Raw genomic sequence first — 16,468 nt, 5'->3', positions numbered from 1 at the left:
TAGGCAACATCTATCTCTCTTTAGAGTACCTGCAATCAAAGTATTTATGGATGGATTAAAACGAATGATCCCACCTAGGTTACCACCTGCTCCAGTATGGAACCTAAACGTGGTCCTTACAAGACTTATGGGACCCCCTTTCGATCCTTTACACAAGTGTGAATTGCAATTCCTAAAATGGAAAACAGCTTTCCTTGTTGCCATCACCTCTCTCAGAAGAGTTAGTAAAATACAAGCATTCACAATACAAGAACCATTCTTTCAGATACATCCTAACAAAGTGGTTCTTAGGCCCAATCCTAAATTCCTGCCAAAAGTTATTACTCCTTTTCACCTTAACCAATCAGTAGAGCTACCAGTGTTTTTCCAAAAACCGGACTCTGTTGCAGAAAGGGCTTTACACACCGTAGATGTTAGAAGAGCTCTGTTATACTACACAGACAGGACTAAATCCTTCAGAAAGACAAAACAACGATTTGTATCTTTCTCTCCCGCCACACAAGGGCAATCCCATTTCTAAAGGAGGAATTGCCAGATGGATTGTAAAGTGTATACAAATATGCTATCAAAAAGTTAAACGTACACTAACGGTTCCTCCTAGAGGGCACTCCACTTGCAAACTAGGAGCCTCTATGGCTTTCTTAGGAAATATACCACTAGAGGACATATGCAAGGCAGCAACATGGTCTACAATACACACCTTCACTAAACACTATTGTGTTGATGTACAAGCCAAGCAGCAAGCTGCAGTAGGCCAAGCTGTCCTTAGAACACTATTTCAGTATGCTGCAACGGATACAAGCGACCACCGCTAGGGAGTCACTGCTGCACAATCCTTGCAAAAGTGTACGATCGGCAGCTCACATGCCTAGAACGGAAAATGCTACTTACCAGTATGCATCTGTTCTTGGCGTGTAGAGCTGCAGAGTCGTACACGCCCTCCCGCCTCCCCGGGACTTGTATCTGTTCCAGTACTCACCTTACTTAGATTCACACGCATGGACATCCTTTCTCTTTACTTCTACTAACTGCATCATTTCCCATCATGGCGAAAAACAATCGGAGGATGGAGTCTATGACCATGCGCAGTATTGCCCAAGGGAGGAGTCGCCTATCTCGTGACTACAAAGACTTCTTCCAAGAAGACAACAACCTGCAATCATCCGAGCCCAACACCAGGTGGCGATCTATTGCTAAAGTGTACGACTCTGCAGCTCTACATGCCAAGAACAGATGCATACAGGTAAGTAGCATTTTCCTTTCCATTGGGACAAGATAGCTGAATTTTAGGCTTCCTACACTCAGAATTTAAAAATACTTCTTTTAGTGAAGATGATTTTTATATTGTGCATTTGAAAATGTCACTTTCAGAAAGTGGGCATTTTCTTGCTTAACCGTCCCGTGTGCCTTTGCGTATTCCCCGACTTGGTTAAGATTGACAGGAGCTGGAGATGTGCATTCACACTAGACCGACACAAGGGGGAGGTGGAGGTGGCTCCCTCTCACAAAGCTTTCTCCCCTCCTGAAGTGAACCTGGCCTGAACCAGGCAGAACTGGTTATTGTGTGCTAGGGGAACTTTGTCAGTGCCAACTTCAAAGGAAAAAGTGGTATAAATATTAGGGCCCTGACCACAGGATTAAAGAATTCTTTGGGATTAAGGAACCTGTCAAGAAGAACTGGAGAAGCTGTGTTGAGGGACTACCGCTTTGCTGTGTTTGACTGCAGTGGCTGCTTCTCTCTGGGACCGTGAAAGGACTGGACTTTCTGCAGCTTATATTTCTGAGTTACAACTGAACTGTATTACAATCAGCTTTTACTACTGTAAAGTATTTATTGCATACCTGTGCCAGGCTCGCTTGGTTCTAGAAAATAAAATAACTAAAAGAATATTTTTATACAAAAACTATTGGTCTGAATTCCACTCTTTGTGTGTGAATTTATTTGTGTACAACAAATGCTTAACACTGTCCTCTGATACTGCCTTACTGCTCAACCACACTACCACACATTGAGATTAGGATTATATCCAATTTTACCTCTGCCTACCTCTGGGGTCCCACTGGACTCTGTGCACACTATACCTCACTAAGGTATAGTATATACAGAGCCAGCTTCCTGCATCAACAGTGGCCTTTATCACATTTTTTTTTTTTTTTTAAACCAAGGTTAAACTGCAGAAAAGGTTTAGAACCCCTGTTTTTTGGCATATTCTCTAACTAAGCAGAATCTTGAGCTCATGGAAAGATTGATAGGCTTGTTGGGAGCTAGATGGTTCATAGCCTTTAATGTGCCGTTCTGAATTCCCAGTTAAGCTGATGCATTATCTGATGATAGATTTTGTCTTCTAATTTCAAACTTGATGGCTCTTTATATTTTAAATAGTTAAGATTTGTTCTAGTATCCCAGTAGTCATAAGTGTAATGGGAATATCATGGTTTGAAATGCTTTGAATGCTTATTTTGCTATTTTCATTGACTACTAGACTCCCGGTCAGCTGTCTCGAGGTCTCCAGGGAACTCCACGTGGAGTTTTGCATGCTTTCAGCCAGTCGCCGAAGCTTCAGAATGCGGCTGCCGCAGCGCTCATCAACCGGCCAGGTAAGCACGGCGAGCGACCTATGAACAAAAGCAACATGACTGCCAGCAGCTGGAAGAAGAGTCAAATGAACCCAGGTAAATTAAATCCACTTAAGTCCTTGAAATTTGAGGTTTTTTGGTTTTGTTCAGCCACTGTGCTAAGTAAAATGGTCGAAATTCGCCAGGAAGTCAAATCTTACATAATGGAGCAACATTTGTTATGGTAAAGGCATATGCTACTTGGCCATGGATGAAATGTAGACTTACCAGTTACTTATTTATAGGGTGTGAATCAGTGGCTGATTAGATATGAAAAGTGGTTTAGTGGTGTGTTCCTTACTCTACCTGCTACAGCTATCCATCAAGGACAACTGATGTCCTTTGGTGGAAGCAGAAATACTGAGGCCCTTTATCCTGACCACTCAAACAATGCACCCAAGTGACTGCTAACAAAACTGAATGTGCTGCTTGGTTCTGAACAGATTTTTCTATAATTTTTTTATACCTTTCAAAATCTAATTTTTTTGTACTGTTTGGAGTTTTTTTCCTATAGATTCACATCCGTAGCTGTGTTGTATTTCCTCAGTGGAGAGCGTCTGAAGAACTAAGTTGTCACTGTTTGTACAATATAATATAATAAAACAAAGGTGTCGATTTTTGGCTCTACTAGGTCGCTTTTTAGAGCTGCATCATGATTCTGTTTTGCAGCAGCAAACCTTCCAGGAGGAGTTGCAAAGCCTTGGGATAGAGATTAGCATATGTAATGGATATTGGTATGCTTCTGTGTCCTTTCCTTGGTTGTCATGGGGATGCTTCATGCAGGGTTGGCGAGAACCCTTCAACTCAATCATGACCAAAGGGCTCTGAATTGGAAAGGAAGCTGTACATCACTGCGTTGTATCAAAGCACTGAAGTGTATGTTTTGCAGTAGAAGGAAAGGCTGTCCTTAAAAACAGACCGTGAAATGTGGAAAATGGCTTGCATCCAGAGTGAGTGAATTCAAGGCGTTTGCTGTGTCCTACTGGTATGGTCCACATTATAGCACAAGTCTAAGCTTGCCAGAGTAGCATGAGACTAGTCCCAAATCATTGGCGCTAAGATGTTGTATTAATGGAAGGAAGTGCGATTCAAAATAGTGCAGACATCAGAGTGCATCCAGTGGTAATCTCAAGATAGGAAAAGAGACAGGGCCATGCTATCCTAGTCATTCTGCTGGAAATACAGCGCTTGCTGAATTCGCTGGGGGGGGGGGGGGGGGGGGGGGGGTTTATTTTCAATGTGGTATTTGGTGCCTCGTGCTACATTCCTGCAAGCCGATGAAGCAGGATTGACCAAAAACACCCAGCATAGATTGCCTTCCTGATGGATATGCCAACAGACCGCAGAAAGTAGAAGAGAAAAGCTTGTTGGTAGATTCATACATTCAAGATCTCATCATACAGCAACATTAAGAATCATGCTGAAAATAGTGTCGGAATTCAACTATACTGTCACCTTGCTAGTGTTTTTCAGGTAGTGAACGTTGAGGGTTAACGGAGTACTGGACAGCAGAAGTGAGGAATTTAGGACGACCACCCAACGATTTATTGCTTTGGACTCCCTATGCAGTGACAAGTGGCGGCCAAGGTTACTACATTTAGATGACAAGGGGCCTGTAGCAATGATTGATGCCAGCTACAGAGGAAGTGTGACTGCCCTGTTCGAGGCATGTGGGCTGCTGAATTCATATCTGTGCATAGATCGCCGCCTAGTGTTGGGTCCGGATGATCGCACATTGTTGCCCTAGAAGAGTCTTCGAAGTATCACGAGATAGGTGGCTCCTCCCCTGGACTACAGTGCGCATGGGCATCGACTCCATCCTCAGATTGTTTTTTTCCACCATTGGGTTCGGATGTATATTGGTTCACTCTAGTCGGAATCGATATAAAACTTTCTTAAGGCCAAAAGGCCTTTAGCTTTTCGGCGGTATAGTCTTGCGTTCGGTGCCCGATTCTTCCAGCTCAGTTCCGAGCCGGATTCCAGAGAGCAGCGTGCTTTCGACGCTGAAGGCCCAGTCGACGCCAGAGACCTTATCGACGGACCATCATGGAACGGAGTCCGTTAAAGAGATGTCCCGTGTGCAACTCAAAGTATCCCCACATCGACGTTGACCCGGTGTGCAACAAGTGTCTGTTGCCGGATCATGATGAAGCCAGCTGCATGGCTTGTTCCCGTTTTCGATCCAAGAAGACTCTTCTGCATCGTCGCGCTGCGCGCCAGGAGGCCCAGCAGACTGCACCGGCGCCTGTGGACATATTCGATGCCGGGGATGATGAAGGAGCTGACTGGGAAGTTTGTGAGAACCTGTTGAATCCCACGTCGGAGGTCGACTCCAACTACAAGGCGGATGTTGAAATGCTAGACGCGGAAGAAGTCGTCGACGAGGTAGGAGACTACGACGGGGCCTTTGGAGCCATGGAAGATAGCTTGAGCGAGGAGCTAACTCAAACTGACATTGGGGCCGAAACGCTTCAGAAGGCTCAGGTCGAGGGATCGCCACTAGGCCTTACCCAAGATCTTCCAGTGAGTTCTACAGCCCTGCCTTCGGGCTCGGCTACGGACATTGCTAAGGAGCCGCACCCTACGAAATCGAAAGTGAAGACACCAGTCTCGACGCAAGTGAAAGCACTGGTGCCCCCATCGAAACCAAAAGTGTGTATTGCTTTGGTCGGCTCAAAGCCCTCGGACCTGTCAGCACCGACGAAGCAAAAGGGCGTTATCGACCCGAAGAAACAGCTCAAGGGCGTCGAGACGAAGTCTGGCACGCCGAAGACAAAGGTCAAGGCAGTCGAGCCGAACAAATCGGCGCCGAAGACGGTAGACACCGACAAAGGGCTCAGTGATCCGAAGGTTCTCGAGACTCCGCGTCGACAAGATGAGGCCAAGAGCGGACCGACCCACGAGTCGACGTCTAGTGGTGCCTCGAAGGATTCCGTCGAGTCGACGCAGCCGTCCGCCGCTTTCTCCAAGCAAGTGGCAGACTCCATAAAGCACATCAAGGACAAGGCCTCAAGTGTCGGGCCAAAAGATCCTCCGCCTTCGAAGCCTGTCGAAAAACCTCAGAAGGCGTCGACGCCCACTCACTTCACGTTGCTGCCGAAAGTGGCGCCGAAGGCTTTCGCCCCTAGAATGGCCACCAACGTGCCCAAGAAGGTGTCCTCGGTGCTGAAGTCGACGACAGTGGTCCCGGCCTTAAGGCATCGACAATCCTCGTTGGAAGAACAACAAGAAAAATTTATTGATGCTGAAACAGGCAGACTTTCCCTTCATAAGCGGAAAATTGCCCCGGAACAGCCAATGGAGTCCTATAAAATTCCACTAAAGAAGAAAAAGGATTTCACTTCGACCCCTGTTCTTGTGGAACCGGTTTCTCCACATGGCCATGATGTCTCACCCACTTGTTCAGATGTGGAACCTGGGGAAGGTGATGATGATGAATACAGCTATCCTGTCGACACTGAGCCAGATGATACCAATGAACCCTGGGCAGCTGCTGCTGACCCGGTTGATCCTCACTCTACCCCAGACCCTCAGATGTATGCTGTAAAAACGTCGCCTACTGAGGATTCAGCTGCGTTTAATGCCCTCATTGAAAGGGCAGCGAAAAATCATGACGTCCAGCTACATGCTGACCCCATTGAAGTGCACTTTCTTTTTGACACCTTTTCCGTCTCAGAGAGGACTGTCAAGACTCTGCCTATGTTGAAGGGTGTCTTGAAGCATGCACAAACAACGGGTGATGCTCCTCCCCCAGATAAGGAATCTAAGGTGTTTGAGGCATCAGGGAAAAGAGTGGCAGCTCAAGCGGCCAATATCTGGCGTATTTCAAATACACAAGCACTTCTAGCCAGGTATGACAGGGCACATTACGACACACTGGAGACCCTGTTACAGCACCTGCCAGATGAATACAAAGAGGCAGCTGAGATGCTCATCCAAGAGGGGAAGCTCATATCAAATGCTTCTATTAAATGTGCACTGGACGCGGCAGACACCGCGGCCAGAGCTATTAACACTAGTGTCATGCTGAGACGACATGCCTGGCTCAGAATCTCAGGATTCAAGCCAGAGATACAGACCACCATTCTCAATCAGACAGTAAACCCTGATCATCTATTTGGCCCAGAGGTGGACACCACCTTGGAGAAAATCAAAAAGGACACAAACTGCTAAGTCCATGGGGGCTCTGCAGTCCCAGCAGTTATGGGGTGATTCTTTTCGTCGCTCAAGCACTAGAGGTGTTTCCAGAGGCCAGCTCTCCCAAACCACACAGTACTATAAAGGCGGCAAGCAGACCACATACACCAAACAGAGTCGGGGTGGGTATCGTGGAAACAGCGCCTAAGGTAGAGGTTGTGGAAACAACAACTCCAGATCCTCCGCCACTAACAAACAGTGACACCTTGTCACTGCCCCCCGACCACGCAACACCTGTTGGGGGGAGACTTCAACAGTTCCTGCCAGTCTGGAAGTCCATCACCACAGACAGGTGGGTCACACAGCTTATACAGTACGGTTATTGTCGGGAGTTAACATCCACTCCACCCAACATACCCCCAAGACACCGTCCTATGTCCGTCGAGCATTTGCACTTATTGCAGCAGGAGGTCCTCGTCAGGCTGCAAAATGGGGCAATCTAGCTCGTGCCTGTGAAAGAAAGAGGCACAGGAGTTTACTCACTGTACTTCTTAATACCAAAAAAGGACCATACTGGACCTCAGACCCCTCAATCAGTACATCATATCGGAGCACTTTCACATGCTGACCCTGCAGCAAGTCCTACCATTGCTCAGTCAGGGGGATTTTCTCGCAGCTTTAGATCTGAAGGATGCGTATTTTCATATTCCGCTACACCCGTCACACAAAAAAGACCTCTGGTTCACCATCCAAAACCAACATTACCAGTTCAAGGTTCTACCTTTCGGGGTCACCACGGCACCCAGGGTGTTTACAAAATGCCTGGCGACGGTGGCGGCACATCTAAGGAGACAAAACATTCACGTCTACCCTTATCTGGACGACTGGCTCATCCAGGCAAAGTCAGCCCAGCAGTGTGCCGCCCACATGTCCCACACCATTCACCTTCTTCACGATCTGGGATTATTACTGAATTACCCAAAGTCCCACCTGCAACCCGCCCACATACGGCAGTATCTGGGTGCGACGATAAACACTCTGGCGGCCACAGCACAGCCAAATTCAGTGAGGGTCAGCAGCATTCAATCGCTGATACAAAAATTCAGACCTCAACACTCTCTTCCAGCCCGAGTGTTCATGCAGTTGATAGGCATGATGGCCTCCTGCATCTCCATAGTCCCGCACGCGAGACTACATATGCGTCCGCTTCAGGAGTGCTTAGAACGTCTGTGGACTCAGGCTCACGGACAGTTGAAAGCCCTAGTGTTGGTGACCGGTCGTGCATACAACTCTCTGCATTGGTGAAATCCACAAAACCTTTGCAAGGGACGACCGTTCCAAAAGCCTGTGCCACAATCATTCGGACGACGGACGCTTCTCTCCAGGAATGGGGAGCTCATGTACTCCACTACACTGTGCAGGGACTATGGACACCACAGCAAATGAAGATGCACATCAATGTTCTAGAACGGAAGGCGATCTTCATGGCAATGAAAGCCTTCAAAGTACATCTGTGCAACAAGGTCGTGTTGATCCAGACGGACAACATGACGGCCATGTACTACATTCAGAAACGGGGAGGAACACACTCTCCACAGTTGTCTCATCTGGCTCAGAGCATGTGGAAGTGGGCCATTCAGAGAAACATCTTCCTCATGGCAGAACACCTCCCAGGCAAGGATAATCAGATCGCGGACCTGCTCAGCAGGTATAGCCACCAAATGCACGAGTGGGAGATACATCCATCAGTACTCCACCCGTACTTCCAAAGGTGGGGTCATCCAGAGGTAGACCTGTTCGCCACAAAGGAGAACGCAAAATGCCAAAGCTTTGCCGCCAGGTTTCCACACCCACAGTCGCAAGGCAGGCAAATTTGCATACGCTTTTCCCCCAGCACCTCTAATACCGCTGGTGGCACGCAAGCTGAAGCAGCACTCGATTACTCTCATCCTGGTTTCTCCGACGTGGGCTCGCCAACCATGGTACACCACGTTTCTGGAACTGTCCGTGGTACTGCATCAAAGGCTGCGCTTCACACCCAGATTTTTGACGCAGAGCCATGGCGACATTCAGCATCCAGATCCGCAACATCTCAACCTGGCGATCTGGCTCCTGAGGTCTTAGAGTTTGGCTACCTCAACTTACCTCCTGACAGTATGGACATCATCCGGGAGGCAAGGAAGCCCACCACCAGAGCATGCTATGCGGCGAAGTGGAAGCGGTTTGTCATTTATTGTGCAGACCACAACATTAACCCGCTGAATGCATCTATTCAAAACATCATTTGTTATCTCTAACATCTCTACAAATGTAATCTGGCCTATGCTTCCATTCATATACATCTATCCGCAATGGCTGCTTATCTCCAAAACAGACTGCACCTCTCACTTTTCATGGTGCCTGCCATTAAAGCCTTTCTGGAAGGACTCAAACGAGTCATTCCTCCGCGGACGCCACCAGCTCCCGAGTGGAACCTCAATGTGGTCCTCACCAGGCTGATGGGTCCCCCTTTTGAACCACTGCATTCCTGCGAGATTCAGTTCTTGACATAGAAAGTGGCTTTCCTTATAGCGATTAAGTCGCTTAGACGAGTTAGTGAACTCCAGGCACTAACTATCCAAGAGCCATTTATTCAGATTCATTCCAACAGGGTGGTGCTTCGCATTAACCCTAAATTCCTTCCTAAGTAGTTTCTCAGTTCCATATCAACCAGACTATAGAACTACCTGTGTTCTTCCAAAATCCAGAGTCACTTGCGGAGAGAATACTCCACAAACTTGACGTCAAAAGGGCCCTAATGTACTACATTGATAGGACCAAAGATTTTCGGAAGACTAAACAACTATTTGTTGCCTTTGCGCCACAACACAAAGGTAACCCCATTTCCAAGGCTGGTATAGCCAGGTGGATCGTTAAATGTATTCAGATCTGCTATCAGAAAGCCAAGCGCACTCTCACCATTCCACCGCGGGCCCACTCCACCCGAAAGTTGGGGGCCTCCATGGCTTTCCTTGGAAATATTCCTTTGGAAGACATATGTAGAGCAGCCACATGGTCTACCACACACACATATACAAAACATTACTGTGTTGATGTGCACTCCAAACAGCAGGCAGCTGTAGGGCAGGCTATTGTAAAAACACTTTTCCAAACTGCTGCAGCTAGCACGGGCGGACGCCGTTAATGGAGGGACTGCTATGTATTCTATGCACAGATATGAATTCAGCAGCCCACATGCCTCAACCCGAATATGCTACTTACCAGTATGCATCTGTTCTTGCCATGTAGGGCTGCTGACATTCATATCGCCCGCCCTCCTCCCCGGCGCCTGTAGCGGCTGCAGCATTCACACATACTTTTAGCATGGTCATCATTCACGTAGTTTCACTCCATCTTGGCCACAATGGCTAAAAACAATCTGAGGATGGAGTCGATGCCCATGCGCACTGTAGTCAAGGGGAGGAGCCACCTATCTCGTGATACTTCGAAGACTCTTCCAGGACAACAATGTGCGATCATCCGGACCCAACACTAGGCGGCGATCTATGCACAGATATGAATGTCAGCAGCCCTACATGCCAAGAACAGATGCATACTGGTAAGTAGCATATTCGTTCTAGGGGACGGAGAGAGCAAATACCTCTTTAATGAGCAGCACACCGGTGGTAGAAATTAAAAAGAACCCCATGCCACCATTTTGTTAAACCGTCTTTGAGCAGAGCAGTATTACCAGGATGCAGTAGAGGATGCAGAAGCAAAGGCTGATATTCTTGTTTGCCAGGTAGTTTCGATGAACCTTTTCTGTAAATATCTTGCCTCATATAATTACCAAGTATCACAGATTGGTCAAATATCTAAATGACGTGAATGTAGGAAGGATTTGAATGAGGTAGAACCACCATTACAAGTAGGTAACGTCTTCTGCTAAATGTAATAGTGTAGAAATCCAGTGGTGCCCTTCAAACAGCACTCTTCCACTCATTTTTGCAGCACCTGCTAACTCTGAAGAGTTCACTTTAGACTTTTTAGTCTTGGGTCCTCCTGGAGCTCCTCTGTTCCTGTTTTTCCACTAACTGGTTGCCCCCCTGAACTATCAAGTTCAGGGGGGCATGGCATGAACCTCCTCTTGATGAAAGTTTACCAACCCGTCATGAAATCTCACGTGCTCACTTTATCGGCGGTCCCCGTCAATTTTGTGGTACATTCATACAAAGAATGTTGCTTTTCAACCTCGTAATTATGGCATCCGAGACTTGCCTTTTCAGGATGAGTCATGGTAATTTAAATTTCCCCATGTTATTTCGTTCCATTTATTGCTTAATCGAGATGCTATTTACTGATGTTGCAATTTTTCATGCAAATGAGGAGTTACTAATATCTCAATCTTTTTCATCTCTAGGGGGGACTTTGACCTTCGTGAATCCCAGTTTAGCAGTGCACAAGTCATCGTCTGCAGTTGAAAGGCAACGTGAATACCTTCTAGACATGATTCCTCCACGGTCCATCACTCAGTCCACTACGTGGAAATAACATTACAAAGAGCAAAAACATAAACACGGATATCCCAACAGAGGCTTCCCCAGTTTCTACCATTGTTTTATAACAGAATTCAGTGGCACAGGCTTTAATCCGAAAACCAACAAGAGACAAGATTGCCTTGATGTCTTACGTTTAAGACAAAGACTAAAGCAGAGCGGAATTGGTTAAGGAAACCTGCTGGTCTTGGCTATCTGGATATTTTGTTAATGCTTGCAGCCGTGCGGATGTAAGTGGCTGCCAAATGGAGATGTCATGTCACGTTCCCAGCCCCAATTTGCTTTCTGTTCGTTTTATTTCCTTGTCACCAGCACAAAAGAGGAGTGGACAAAGTTCTACCTGTTTCTGTTGGGACTACCTATGGCGCATGCTGGGGATTCAAACTTTGGCAGGAAGCTTTTCTGTGGGCGTTCTCATGGAAACCAAACCAAATAATTTACAACAAAAAAATATCATGCAGTGTGGGGAGCACTCCTGCCTTTTTTGCCCCTCTCTAAAAGGCACAGCTGCAAATTCAAGTTTTCTTTTTCAATCAGGTTTAAGAGACAAAAGGTATACGGTTTGGAGGATGGCAGTATCTCTTCTATTATGGCAGGGCACCATGGTGATAGATTGGCCACAAGGAAAGGCATAACATGAGTTTATATGTTCCCAGGGAAATGACTTCAATTTATTCATCATTGCTCCGTACCTAAAGTCTTATTTGCCCTCCAGGAATCGAGCAGCATGATCCGTCAGGGATTCCCTCCTTATGAAAAGTGCCCTGCAGCGTTAAAAAGAGGTGGCGTGGGAGGGAAGCTATGGCCATACTTAGTGGGACTCGTATTTCGTAATCAGGTGAAGGTTTTGAGATGGGACTGCCTGACAGTGTTGGAGAGACGGTTTGATACCGATGTTCCAGGAGTCTCAGTGCAATGTAGATTGGATTGAATGCCTTCCACCCCAAACCTCCTTCTATACCACCTGTTCCCTAGTGGGCACAAAGCATGCTTGCTGCTTTATTTCATCACGTTAGTATTCCCACTTTTGGTGTGAAAAGAAAAACTATTAAGTGGGGACCTCTGTGTGGTTATGACATTTTAATTTATTTTGTTTTCCTGGTACATATTAGTTTATAGTACGTAGTTCAACCGCCATCTCTCTCATCTTCCCCAGTTAGGTTTCAAATTGAGCAACTTTACTTTTAGGGTTCTACATTTTGTTTTCTTTTTACTTTTTTGTCAGTACTGGACTTATGTGCTGATGCAAACAGACATTGCTGCAAAATGCAGGCTGTGCGGGTTGCTGGACATTGGTGCACAGGCATGCAGCAATTTCTCACCCATATTCTAGGAATGATATGCTAATGGCTGCATTTATTTGCTTTAATTTAAAACCACCTGTCCCCTCTTCCAATACAGCCATCAGTGTGACTAGAAATGATGAATGCAAAAAAGTTAAATAAGTGCACATTTTAGCCCCCTTTTGGTTGTGTGAATATCAATGTTAAGCAAACATTTTTGATAGATATATATATATATATATATAGGTATACAGTAACCTAGGAGCCGACTTTTGCAAAATGGTATTTTTGTTATATAAATCCCCCTAGAATAAAACTTGACTTTTTTCCAAGTGTATGGTTAAAGTTAGATGGGATGCGAGAGGTTTTTCTTTTCATTCCAAGAAAGTTTTTTGATGGGCCGATCAGAGGGTTCCTGGGATATTCACTTATCAGGTTTGGGGCAAGAGGGAGTGGGAGAATTTTAGTGCTTTTTTGCACAAAGAAACTAGAGTATGCAAGCATTTCTATTCCTTGCGTTTTCCTGTGCCTGGCAAGAGAGCTGTTTTATACCCTCACTGATAATTACTAGCCATTTCTATTTAATGACACGGGCCAAACTGCGTTTCTGACGAATAATAAAACAAAACAAACTTGACTCATAAGACTTTTATTGTTGTTCATTTATGGTTTGAGAGGCTTGTAGGAACACACTTACCTTTGATGCAGATACTTACATTTGTTATAGCACCCCAAGAGGAGTCAAAAATAGTAATGCAGCAAGAAAGGTGATTTCAGCATACTGGTGAAGAAATGGTAAGTAGACTAAAGGTAAAGGGTATGTTCGAGGCATGTGTGCTGCTAGATTCATATCTTAGCATATATCGCAGCCTAGTGTTTGGTCCGGATGTTTGCACCTTGTTGTCCTGGAAGAGTCTTCCAAGTATCACGAGGTAGGTGACTCCTCCCCTGGACTACAGTGCACATGGGCATCTTCTCCATCCTCAGATTGTTTTTTTTCTGCCATTGGATTCGGATGCTATTCCTCAACTCCCAACTTCGGAACCAAAACTTTACAACTTTCTAAGGCCAAAAGGCCTTCTACCTCGACGGTATTGTTCTCGTTCAGTAAACCTTGACTCAATAATACTTTCCATCTCGATCCGGTCGTAGACGCGGGCCGTTGGGCCTTTTCGACGCCACGTGGGCCTGCTGCCGATGCAAAGGACCCTGTTTAAAAGGTGCCCACAATGTCACACCAAATTCCCACATACTGATAAACATACAGTATGCAATAAGTGCCTCTCTCCCGAGCGCAACGAGGAAGACTGTCCAGCTTGTGCTCAGTTCCGGTCGAAGAAGACTATCCAGAACCGAAGGGCCACTAGACAAGAGATGTAGCGTCAGGCACCGGAACCGGAGAACATTTTCGAAGACTAACATGACCTCCCAGAAGCGCGTACCTAGAAATTGTCACCTGATCACACCGGGGCAAACCGTGAGTACCACGCACCCACCCCCCGCTTCCATCTCAAGACAAGGCTCCGGTCGATGCATCGCCTAGAGGCCTTAGCCAAGATCGACAAACTCCTTCAGATGCCCCGCCTTCTGGCTCGGCTCCAAAGACCAAACCTGAGCCTTCTGATACCCCGGGAACAAGCTACACTCTTCCCAAAAAGGCCGCCAAACCCAAAAAAGGTTGTCGAGCCAAAGAAACTGGTTAATACAAAAAAGGACGTCGAAACAAAAAAGGTTGTAGATCCCAAAAGAGTAGTCGACCCGACAACGGCCGCCGAGCCGAAAATGAGTGTTGACAGACAAAAAACAGGTCACACTAAAAATCCTGTCGACCCGAAGAAGGCACTTGATTATACAAAAAAAACGGTCGATCCGAAAAAGGTTATCGAACCAAAAACACCGGTCGATCCGAAAAAGGTTATCAACATACTTTTTAGGTCGAGTGATTTATTACTCGAGACTATTGTGTTGAAACCAACTCTTAAAACCAAGGTCTTAGGGAGTCGGATTACGCACAGTGCATGTGCCCATGCACGCGCATTTCTCCTGAGCCTCGGCATCACACTTCAAAGGAATTCCTTCCGCCCCTTATCTCCTCAGGCACTTAGCCTCTACTTGTGTCTCCCAGGTTCCTCACAGTGCCATATGTCCTCAGGGCATCACACTTCTAACGTGAACGACCATCTGCTCCTTGGAATGCTGGCATGGTTGCCCAGTGCTGCCTGATCTTCTTCAAAGGCAGCTTGTAACCAGAGCTGCCCTCTGCCTTAGCATTCTAAACTCTTTCTTGGATTTCACACACAGTCCATAGAGCTTCCTTCTACCTTTCACCAGGCACACACACACACACCACCAGCCATCAGTGCACGCTTTCACCAGGCACACACACACACACACCACCAGCCATCAGTGCACGCATTCACCAGGCATACACACCACCGGCCGTCAGTGCACGCTTTCACCAGGCACACACACACACCACCAGCCATCAGTGCACGCTTTCACCAGGCACACACACCACCGGCCCTCAGTGCACACTCTCACCAGGCACAGATACCATCAGCCATCTGTGCCCGCATTCACCAGGCATGCACACCACCGCTGTCGGTGCACGGTTTCACCAGGCGCACACACACACCACCAGCCATCAGTGCACGCCTTCACCAGGCATACACACCACCGGTCGTCAGTGCACGCTTTCACCAGGCACAGACACCATCAGTCATCACATCAGTGCAAGCTTTCACTGGGCACAAACACCATCAGCCGTCAGTACACGCTTCCACCAGGCGCGCACACACACCACCAAACGGCAGTGCACGCTTTCACCAGGCACACACCACCAGCTGTCAGTGCACACTTTCACCAGGCACACACCACCAGCTGTCAGTGCACACATTCACCAGAGACACACTACCAGCCATCAGTGCACGCTTCCACCAGGCACACACACCACCAGCCGGCCAGGCACACACACATCACCAACCATCATTGCATGCTTTCAACAGGCACACACACCACCAGCCATCAGTGCACGCTTTCACCAGGCATACACACCACCGGCCGTCAGAGCACACTTTCACCGGGCACACACACACACCACCAGCCATCAGTGCACGCTTTCACCAGGCATACACACCACCGGCCGTCAGTACACGCTTTCACCAGGCACACACACACACACACCACTCGCCATCAGTGCACACTCTCACTAGGCACAGACACCATCAGCCATCAGTGCACACATTCACCAGGCATACACACCACCAGCCATCAGTGCACGCTTTCACCAGGCATACACACCACCGGCCGTCAGTGCACACTCACCAGGCACAGACGTCATCAGTGCACGTTTTCACCAGGCACAAACACCACCAGCCGTCAGTGCACGCTTCCACCAGGCACACACCACCAAACGGCAGTGCACGCTTTCACCAGGCACACACACCACCAGCCATCAGTGCACGATTTCACCAGAGACACACCACCAGCTGCCAGTGCACGCTTCCACCAGGCACACACACCACCAGCCGGCCAGGCACACACACACACACACACACCACCAGCCATCATTGCACGCTTTCATCAGGCATACACACCACCGGCCCTCAGTGCACACTCTCACCAGGCACAGACACCATCAGCCATCAGTGCCCGCATTCACCAGGCATACACACCACCGCCGTCAGTGCACGGTTTCACCAGGCACACACACACACACCACCAGCCATCAGTGCACGCTTTCACCAGGCATACACACCACCGGCCGTCAGAGCACACTTTCACCGGGCACACACACACACCACCAGCCATCAGTGCACGCTTTCACCAGGCATACACACAACCGGTCGTCAGTGCACACTCTCACCAGGCACAGACACCATCAGCCATCAGTGCACG

The 16,468-nt window shown here is 47.6% G+C and overlaps 1 protein-coding gene across 11 annotated transcripts in view; it reads left to right on the top strand.

Annotated features, from left to right (window-relative positions):
* The window catches only part of GATAD2A (GATA zinc finger domain containing 2A), a 414,177-nt gene extending 400,969 nt beyond the window's left edge, over positions 1–13,208 (top strand). For 8 of the 11 annotated variants that reach the window (XM_086946840.1, XM_086946844.1, XM_086946839.1 and 5 more), the window contains exons 10-11: positions 2,484–2,673; positions 11,153–13,208. In XM_086946840.1, coding sequence (XP_086802966.1) covers positions 2,484–2,673; positions 11,153–11,283 — 321 coding nt within the window. In that variant the 3' untranslated portion in view covers positions 11,284–13,208. The remainder of the gene's footprint in view (positions 1–2,483; positions 2,674–11,152) is intronic. The other 3 variants (XM_086946846.1, XM_086946847.1, XM_086946845.1) reach the window with 1 other exon arrangement.
* The last annotated feature ends 3,260 nt before the right edge of the window (positions 13,209–16,468 follow it).

The sequence above is a fragment of the Lissotriton vulgaris genome, chromosome 12 (assembly GCF_964263255.1).
Source record: "Lissotriton vulgaris chromosome 12, aLisVul1.2, whole genome shotgun sequence".
Taxonomy (NCBI): domain Eukaryota; kingdom Metazoa; phylum Chordata; class Amphibia; order Caudata; family Salamandridae; genus Lissotriton; species Lissotriton vulgaris.
Note: the sequence above shows the minus strand (reverse complement) of the source record. Positions and strands in the feature narration are given on the sequence as shown.